We start from the raw sequence: 10,155 nt of genomic DNA, 5'->3' as shown, positions 1-10,155 counted from the left end.
GAATTTGCATACTCGCTCCTGATTGGTGGGTGGGCATGGCTTGTGGGAGTGGCTTGTGGGTGTAGTGGAGGTATGGTCAATTTGCATGTTTCTCTTTTATTAGATTAGATATATTTGATCTTCTCCTTTCTGGCACATAGCTCCTAAAACACTTGGAATTTTCTAAGTGATAACAGTGATAAAGGTGACTTTTATTATGTTAATACTAGAGCCCTGGCCTGCAGGACCGGCTCTCTGCCATTCCCTGAGGGGTCCCTGATTGCGAGAGGGTGCAGGCCAGGCCAAGGGACCCCACGGGTGCACAATCAGGCCAGAGGGACGCAGCAGGTTGGCCAGCAGGAGAGGGTCTGTGGGAGGGCTCCAGGGCGTATCCAGCCCATCTCGCTCAGTCCCGATCAGCTGGACCCCAGCAGCAAGCTAACCTACCGGTCAGAGCATCTACCCCGTGGTGGTCAGTGCATGTCATAGTGGGTGGTTGAGTGGCCTTAGCATATTACACTTTAATTGGTTGAACAGATGACCGGACCTTTAGCATATTAGGCTTTTATTATATAGGATGGTGACTTTTGGAAAGCACCAAGGGACGGGGGCTGGTTGCTAAAGAGGCCAAGCATGTGCTTAGAGGGACAAAACTTTTAGTCCCACTTTCCCTTGACCTTTGGGGAAGGGAAATGGGGGTAGGGGGCTGGAGATTGATTCAATCACCAGTGGCCAATGATTTGACTGATCATGCCTATGTTATAAAGCCTCCATAAAAACCCAAAATGAAGGTATTTGGAGAACTTCCAGGCTGGTGATTGGGGCAGAGTGATGCATTCTGGATACTCCTCTACGCAGCTCTCCCATCAGGCTGTTCCTTTTGTAATTAAACTAGTAACGCAGTGAGTAAATGGGTTTCCTGAATTCTGTGAACAAATCAATTAAACTGAAGATAAGGGTCACGGGGACCTCTGATCAGTCAGTCAATCAGCCAATCAGTCAGAAGAACAAATGACAACCTGGACTTTTGATTGGCAACTAAAACAGAGGGCAGTCATGTGGGACTAAACACTTAACATGTGGGATCTAATACTATTTCTGGGTAGACAGTGTCAGAATCGAGATGAATTGTTGGACACCCCGCTGGTGTTGGAGAATTGCTCGTGGGAGCTTCCCCCCACACCACACACATTGAAATTGGGTGATCAGGACTCATTTAGATGTTCATTTTGAAACTAGAAAAGTATTGTTATTGCAGTCTCTATGGACTGCCCTAAGATAGAAGGCAAGGACTTAAGAACAATTCCAGATAATAGCTTAAAGTAGAGAAAGCAAGAAGTCATTTGGCCTGGCTAAAAGTTATGAGAAACTAAGAAAGCATTCTGTAAATATGGCTAGGATATTGTTAGGTAGATCTAAAATGTGGATTAGATTAACTGAAAATATGCCTGGCTTTGAGTATTAGGTCTAAGCAATGAAAATGAAAGAGTGGTCCAGACAGACGCCTTTGAAGTAAACTCAGTGACAACTGGGCAAAACAATAGAGAACAAAACTCACCACAGCCACACGAGCAAGAATAACAGGAAATCCAAAGGCAGAAACAACAATTCCAGTAGTGAAAAAATATGCCAGTTCCCGACAGGCACTGCTTGTTGCATCAGAGTCATATGTTGCTCTTTTGGCAATGAAATGGGGAATGGGAGAGATGGCGTGAAATATCAGGACGAACAAGGGCCAATAAACACTGTTGGATGGACCCAGGAGAAATGCAAAAAGAAAAGTTACAGTTAAGACATTCTACTGTTTCAAAGTTAATATTATTTTAAATATCATTTTTAAATTATTTTAAATGAAAAACAGTATATTTCAAGAATCACCAAATAGCCCGGCCAGTATGGCTCAGTGGTTGAGCATCAAACCATGAACCAGGAGGTCATGGTTTGATACCAGGTCAGAGTACAAGGCTGGGTTGCAGACTCGATTCCCAGTAGGCGGGCAGCAAGAGGCAGCCAATCAATAATTCCCTCTTTCTCTCTTCCTTCCACTCTGAAATCAATAAAAACATTTTTCTTTTAAAAAGAATCACAAAACAATAGTTAGGTTTCTTTTAGAAATTCTCTAGTTCAAAGCCATTATTGGACAAGTGAGGAAACAGACACAGGTTGGAAAAAAGGACTGGACTAGACCCAGCTGCTTCCTGACATACTCACAGCAAAGAGCTCTTAATTCTTCCTAGAAAACAATGAGTTTTCTAAAGAAAATCTATGTTCCCATTTACAGGAAGCCATTGTGGACAAAAAAAAAGGAGGGGGGTGAGTATATACAAGTTCAGTGATGAAATATAATCTCACAAGAAGATCTGATCATAAAATCTTAAATGAGCAGGTCATGGTGGGTAGTCACGCTCCAGGCATATAACTTTCTGTTTTCCAAATATGGTTTGTTTGTTTTTTTTATTGATTTCAGAGAGGAAGCAGGAGGGAAAAAGAGATAGAAATATCAATGATAAAAGAGAATCACTGATCTGCAGCCTCCTGCACGACCCCCACTCGGGATCAAGCTCACAACGTTGGCATGTGCCCTGACTGGAAATCAAACTATGACCTCCTTGTTCATGAATCAACGCTCAACCACTGACCACACTGGGTGGGCAGCATATAACTTCTTTAGTGAAAGATTTATCTTTGCCTTAAACAAGCCCTGTGTATTTTTCTGTGTATCCAGGTTAATACACCTTTGAAATAAGCATAGCTTCCCTCAAGAGAGCTAATCTTGTTAACTGTACCTTGTTTTCTCCCAACTTCAGGTAATCTTCGGTAATTGCATTCTCTCCTTAATGTCAAATGCATAAAGGAAACTGCAAAAACTATTATTCTTCCGAGCATTTGAGATCTTGCTTTCCAGCAATTGTTGTCAGTTTTGGCTTAAATAAAGGCTTATAAAAATCCTCCAGATTTAGACATTTCTTACATCAACAATATAAATTATAAATGCCTCAAAACAAAATTTGGGTCCAACTGTTTTTTTACACATTAGTTTTTCTCATAGCCAAAGGTCTCTGTTTGTGACTACACGTGAACACTGAAAATGTGAGATAATTTTCTACCTCCGGATGGTATTATTAAAATTAATTTAAAGGCAAGCACTTGTGATTGGGTATTTCAAAATTCTCAGAAAGATAGAAACTAACTCAAATGCTTTGTAAGGTCACATGATCTAAGATTAACCCTTAATAAATAAAAGCTAGTTTAAGTTTGTTGGTTTAGGCAGAATAGATGTGTCTTTTGAGTTGATATTTTAAATATAATACAGTTATATTATGTTTTATCCAGGGTTTTTATAAAAGCAAGTCCATGTTAATAATTGATTTTTACATCTATGAAATGTTTCTAGAGTTCATAAAATGTCTTCATAAATTTACTTCTTAGTTTTCATTGGAAATTAAGGTTTTAAGGGTTAAAATCTCAACATATGTAGGAATAAGTTTCCTGTGCTCCAAAATGAACCCTGGAACAACTCAAAAGGATCTGTTCTCTCTTCTTACAACAGAGATGTTTTAAACTAATCAGGACTGTTTTTGTATGTTAAATTGCATGGGAAGCACTGTAAAATAAGTGATGAAAGACTTCATCACTAAGGTATGCTACCAGGGTAAAAAATGGCTGGAAATAAAATGAATAGTTGGGGAAATGGGAAACCCAAGATGACTACTTGGTTCTTTGAGGCTTCCTGGCAAACACCATTTTTTCCAGTATTTATACATGCCTTCATGCCTCATACTGCATTCAAGCTGGACTTAGATTAGATGAAGGAATTTATGAGCTGCCATTATTGAAAGGAGACAGCTTACACTATTGTCAAGGTTTGATAAAGTCACTACCAGAAAATGCCAAATGGGTAACCGCTTCCTTTCCCAGGAAGCAACCAGAAGACAAAAGACTAAGAATCATTAACTACCACCTAGAGATTTTGTTTACTGGAAAAGACATCAAATAAAACACACTCTCCACCCTCACTGGAAGGGACCTTATCAGCACCTAACCACGAACAGCCATCTACCCATCTCTGACACTTGCCTCCGCCTACAACAGACATCAAAGACTCCTCTAGAATGAGAAGCCACTGACATCAGAGATAGACAGCTATCCCAAGACACTGACAAGGCCTGTGTCTGTATATCTTCAGATCAATGCTAAACTCAGAAACCAGTTTGTTTTTACCTGTACGCTAATGATATGTTATAATAATATACTTGTTCTTTGGGTTTTGCTAATAGTCCAACTGCTTATGATTACTAAAGATGTGTATGATAATACTCTTTGTATAGCTATATATGTGTTACACTAAATGAAAAATACAGAAAAATGAAACAGATGGCAAAACTTGGATCATGATAGTTCACAGGATAGAAATGATCCAGAGTATTTTTTGTAATGAAGGCCCATAAGACCTGACTAACTTCCATTTACCTGATCTTCACTTATGGAAAAATTTGGTCTCAATTCACATCTCATGGTTATATTGCCCTATCCCCAATGGTCCACCATTTCAATACAATAACCACCATCCCCTGTGCCCTTTACCCTTTATTCTTCATAACACTTATACCTCTGATAGCATGTATATTTTACTTTAAATATTTTTATTGATTTTTAGAAAGAGAGAGAGAAGCATTGATGAGAGAGAATCATCAATTGGCTGCCTCCTTCACCCTCCTACTGGAGATTGAGCCCACAACCCAGGCATGTGCCTGACCAGAAATCAAATCAGCAACCTCTCGGTGCATGGGACAATGCTCAACCAACTGAGCCACACCAGCCAGGGCAGCATGCACAGTTTAAAATCTGTTTATTGTCTGTCTCTCCCTCTGAAATACAGACTCCAACAGAGCAGGACTCTTGTTTTCTTATTTCTTAATCCCCAGTTCCCATAACAGCAGCTGGAAAACAGCAAGCACTCAACCAACACTTGTGAATAAAGCAATTAGTTGAATGTTCCCTCCCGACTCCGCCTGATAAACTCTCATTTATCCACCAGTCTCAGCTAAAAGACAACTTCTATGCAGCCCTCCCCAACTATCCCGGGAAAACTCTTGATACTCATGCACTTTCTCAAAGCTCTCACTGTACTTTTCCCATATCTCCACTACAGCTTTCTTACTAACTGGATAGTTTACCTGTCTCTCACTCAATGTAAGCTCCTTGAGGACAGGACTATGTCTCCTCATTCTTTTTTTTTTTTTTAAATATATTTTTATTGATTTCAGAGAGGAAGGGAGAGGGAGAGATAGAAACATCAATGATGAGAGAGAAACATCATTGATCGGCTGCCTCCTGCACATACTGGGGATTGAGCTCGCAACCTGGCCATGTGCCCTTGACCGGGATTGAACCCGGGATCCTTCAGTCCGCAGGCCGACACTCTATCTACTGAGCCAAACCAGCTAGGGCCCTGTCTCTTCTCTTGCATTCCCAGCTGATCCAGAGAAGGTAGTCAGTAAGTGCTTATTAAATGAATATATCGATTTTAAAAAAAGCTTTTCTCTGTGCAAGTACAACTGACCCATGAAGGGATTGGATTCATAATTTGGGCTTCACTAACTCATTGGTTAGAGTCTGGTGTTAAATTGATCAAACTCCCTAACACTCATGACACATACACACAAAATAGTGACAAAGACACAAAAAGAATAGTTTTTTTAAAAATAACTTACCCATAATCCTCTAAGGCACATCCCAGCATAAGAAAAGTCAGTCCAATAGCCCCACTGAAGGATAATAACACAAGAGCTGTGAAAGATAAAGCCAAGAGTTACAGGTTCAAGATCAGTGGCTGCCAGGGGCTAGGGTAGGAGGGGAGGAATGAGAAGTGACTATATTGGGTATAGAATTTCTCTTGGGGGTGATGAAATGTTTTGGAATTAGATAGTAGTGACGGTTGTGAATATATTAAAAACACACACAGAATTTAACATTGTAAAAGGGTTAATTTTGTGGTATGTGGATATATCTTAATAAAAAATTTTAATTAAAAAAATTAAGTCCACAATTTAAGCAAATGTAGCAATTTACTTATCTCATTAGTTGATGTTACATCTGACTAGCATATCATTGCCTATGCCCACCACTTTTAAATCATTAGATGGAGAAAGGTCTCAAGAACTTCCAGTACCCATCTTCTATCTACTGTAATAATTCCCTCTATATTTGTCAGAAGAGGGCAGCCAGCCAGTCTGTACAACTCCAGTGAAAGAAAACTCACTACCACCTGAGGCAGGTCATTTCATTCTGATAGTTTCTAAATGTTGAAAACCTCTTTCCTTGAGTTATATGCAAAACTGCTTCTTTGAAATATATACACTTTCATCATTTTTGCCTCCCCAAACCTTAGTATTTTAAGTATTTGGAGATTGCCTTCATAGAAAATTATTCTCAACTACTAAATAAAATATTTATTCCTGGCATCTATGGGACACTAACCTCTGAGGGGAGAGGAACACATCTGTCCTTATGCTGCTAACGTGTTAAAAAATCGTGAGCTCTGAGTCACCAACATTTGTTCAAATCTTCTCTGCCACCAACTGGTTGTGTGACCTTGTGTAGAAGCTAAACTTCTCTAAATCTGATTTCTCGCCTGTAAAGTAGTAATAATGGTACCACCTTATTCGGGAGCTTATAGTAATTAAATGAGATAATCTATGTAAAGTGGTTGGCAAAAGGAGGGATTCAATAAGTAAATGTTGATTGATGTAGGTATCTGCTCATTTTAGCAATGTTCTTTGATAATGGTATAAATCAGAAGCATAGGACACTATGTTATCCAAATATCCTTCTGAAAAAAATACCTAACACTCAAAATTAGTCACTGATTAAACTAACCAACATTCTCATTGCTTACTGCTACATTAAGAGATGTGGAGAAAATGTTTTATAGGAAGATGCCAAAGTGCTTTTAAGAAACACCTAGAAGTATGTAGGTATTAGAGGACAAGGAAAGAATAATTTTAATTTGTATATTTTTCCATTTAGTAGGTGTCACTTTTTAAAGAAAAATGTACAAAAATTTTTACGTATTATTTCATTAAGGAGAATCTCTTCCTAGTTGGCTTTGTCCCCTCGCTGTGCCTGACCATCTATCTGTACTCCTCCAGGACAGCTTTCAAAGCTAGGGACCGCAGACCTCTTCTTACAGTTGTGTATACAGTTGTGAACATTGAGGTCACAGTCCCTCAAGGTTCACAACTGTATACACAACTGTATATCTCTGGTTGATTCTTTTTAGTCCTTTTCTTTTTCAGAAATTGCATCCTCTCTGCCTCTTAAAGTTGGAGCGGACCAGAATTCCAACTTCATCTTTTTTCACTCTATGCTCTTGTTGAGATGATGCGTTCAACCCAAAGCTCCCTGGCACTGCAAGGGTCTGGCCACATAAATGCTGCACCTCCAACTCCAATCTTGTCTTCTCCCTCTGAGTAGCCAACAAGGACCTCAAATTCATGATGTGAAAAACTGAAGCATCCCCACTCCCTCCTCCCACACACACATTTCTTCCCTTTGAAGGTTCTATCTTCGAACACCAACACCACCATTGCACTGTCCTCTAGAAAAACAGCAAATCAAGGTGACTCAATCTCTCAGATCTCACTGCTATAGACTGAAAGCTTGTATGCCACCCCCACCTCAACCCTCAAAACTCATGTTAAATCCAAAGGCCTAGTGTGATGGTACTGGGAGGCGAGGCCTTTGGGAGGGGATCAGCCCACAAGGGCAGAGCCCTCATCAATGGGATTAGTGCCCTCAGAAGAGACCCCAAAGAGCTCCCTTACCCCTTCCACCATGTGAGGAATCAGCAAGAGGATGGCTGTCTATAAACCAGGAAGCAGGCCCTCATAGCAAACTGCTGGCATCTTGACCTTGGACTTCCCAAACTCCAGAATTAATAAAATAAATTTCTGTTTAAGCCGCCCGCTTTATAGCAGCCTGCTTCTCTTGAACCCGCTGCTACTGCCTTAGCACAGGCCCTTATCATCCCGTGCCTGCCTCTAATCATCTCTTCCAACCCACCCTCTTCACAGCAGACAGTGTTCTCTCAAATATACAAAGCTGGTGTCGCCTCTTCGAAGTTGCTTTCATAGCCGACAAGTTGTTCTGGCACTTGAGGATCAATGTGGTCTGATCCCTGACTGCCTCACCACTCTCCCACTGAGATCCAGTCTTAATATCAAGACGAAGCTCCTGGTGGAGAGAACAGGTGTGCTCTTTCATGCCCTCTGCTCCGTGCCACATGCTGTTCACCCCACTTGGAATAAACTCTATCCTCACCCCAGCCTTTGCCAGGCGAAGCCTGACTGATCCTTTCAGCTTCCATTCAAGGATTGCCTCTTCTGTAGAAACGGTCCTCCTTGTCCCCAAAGCAGGGTCAAGCGATCCCATCTGTACTAGTTACTAGGGCTGCTATTAACAATGTACCAACGGAGTGGCTTAGGACAACAGAAATCCATTTTCTCCAGTTCTGGAGGCTTCACGGTGTCGGGAAGGCGTCGGCGTCCTTCATGGTGTCCACGTTCCAGTGGCTTCTGGCAATCTTTGGTGCTCCTTGGTTTGCAGCTGCCTTGCTCTTCTTTCTGCCTTCATCTTCATACGGTATCTTTCTATGGTGTCCCTATATGTCTCCATGTCCAAATTTCTCTTCTAAGAACAATAGTCCTTGGATGAGGGCCCAATCAAATCCAATATTAACTTAACTTGATTACATCTGCAAAGACCTTATTTCCAGAAAAAGTCACACTGAGAGGTTCTGGGGGAGTCAGAACATATCTATTCGAGAGACATGACTCAACCACAACACCATCTTGGTGCTCCCACGGTACCTGAGCATGCCTTAAGCTAGGAAAATAGTAACTATTTCCAACTCCCTTGCCCAACAATTTCCCAGGTATCTTTTTATCCCAAGTCTCAGGCAGACAGTAATCCCCGAGTTACCTGCAAAAGCTTCCTTCCCTTAATCCTTTTCCATGTCATAACCTAGCTTCCTTCACCATTTCTAACATGTTCACACCCAACCGTCATTATTTGATAGTTTCTGGGCATGACTAAACGGCGCAATACAGATACTACCTTTGTCAACTGTTTTCTGCACTGGCTTCAAGTGGCTGTATTACCCAGGGGTCACTGTCCAAATACATCCTGTTTACTCAACGGATGTGGAATATAGGGCCACCCAGAAATAATGACAAAATGTGTCTGCTGCCAACAGCTCACACGCTCAGATAGATTTCACAGTGAACATACCCATGCGTGCAAATATGTTGTATACAAGTTTACAGCAGGTGGGGAGACCTTTGGGTACACGTTTTAAAGAAAAGAGGAACTCCTGCAAAGAAACAAGATTACAAATCTAATGGTTTCCTCCCAAAATAACAGGAAATCTTCCAATAACCTCTCCCAACGCCGGGGTCCCCCAGTCCTCTGAAGGCACACAGATCAGGGAAGCGGTGTTCTCGGTACCTCCCTGTTCTCGGTACCCCGTCTTATCAACCACACCCCCTTTTTTATCAACCGCACCATTCAAAAACACATACTGCACAAACACCCCTTTCTTGTCTGTCCAAAGATGCAAGTAACGATAAAATGCCACCTAATTTGCTCTCCACAATTACGAGAAATGCAGCATTTCTGGGTGCTTTCCATGAACACCCGCCTGCAGTCGACTCGGCCTCCTTGGAAAACATCCTCAAGGAACAAGAGGATTAAGTGCCCCAGAGCCGAGAGCGCTGCAGACAAAGGCTCTCGGAGCGGCAGGAAGGGAGAGAAGGGGCGTCCGGGTGGACACGCCAGGAAGTGGGAACCTGATTAAAACTCGGCGATGCGGGGGCAGGAGGGGCCTTCCGAGGAGCTGGGAGGGGATGCTCCAGGCGGGCCGGGTCCCCCAGGCGGGCACCGCTCCCCGCGAGGGCTCGGCCAGTGGCCTAGCAAAATAAAACAAAACAAACAGGGCTGCGGCTCCCCACACACCCTCCACCCGCAACCCAAGACGCGAAGGGGGTGGGCGCGCGCATTCCCACCCGCAGAGGCGGGGTGCGCGGCCGGTCTGGGGGAGGCCGCTCCCCGCCCACGCGCTGAAAGCACAGCTCCAAGTTTACACAGGACCGGCGAGCGGCGGCCACGGCCGCGGAT

The 10,155-nt window shown here is 42.4% G+C and overlaps 1 protein-coding gene across 1 annotated transcript in view; it reads right to left on the bottom strand.

Moving 5' to 3' along the window:
* Positions 1–8,265, bottom strand: part of LEPROT — a 12,679-nt gene extending 4,414 nt beyond the window's left edge. Inside the window, exons 1-3 of the mRNA XM_015570139.1 lie at positions 8,079–8,265; positions 5,694–5,769; positions 1,538–1,724 (exon numbers count right to left, since the gene is read on the bottom strand). Coding sequence (XP_015425625.1) covers positions 1,538–1,724; positions 5,694–5,769; positions 8,079–8,265 — 450 coding nt within the window. The remainder of the gene's footprint in view (positions 1–1,537; positions 1,725–5,693; positions 5,770–8,078) is intronic.
* Between the last annotated feature and the right edge of the window lie 1,890 nt (positions 8,266–10,155).

This window comes from Myotis davidii, unplaced genomic scaffold (genome assembly GCF_000327345.1).
Source record: "Myotis davidii unplaced genomic scaffold, ASM32734v1 scaffold205, whole genome shotgun sequence".
NCBI lineage: Eukaryota > Metazoa > Chordata > Mammalia > Chiroptera > Vespertilionidae > Myotis > Myotis davidii.
This window is presented reverse-complemented; position numbering and strand designations above follow the sequence as displayed.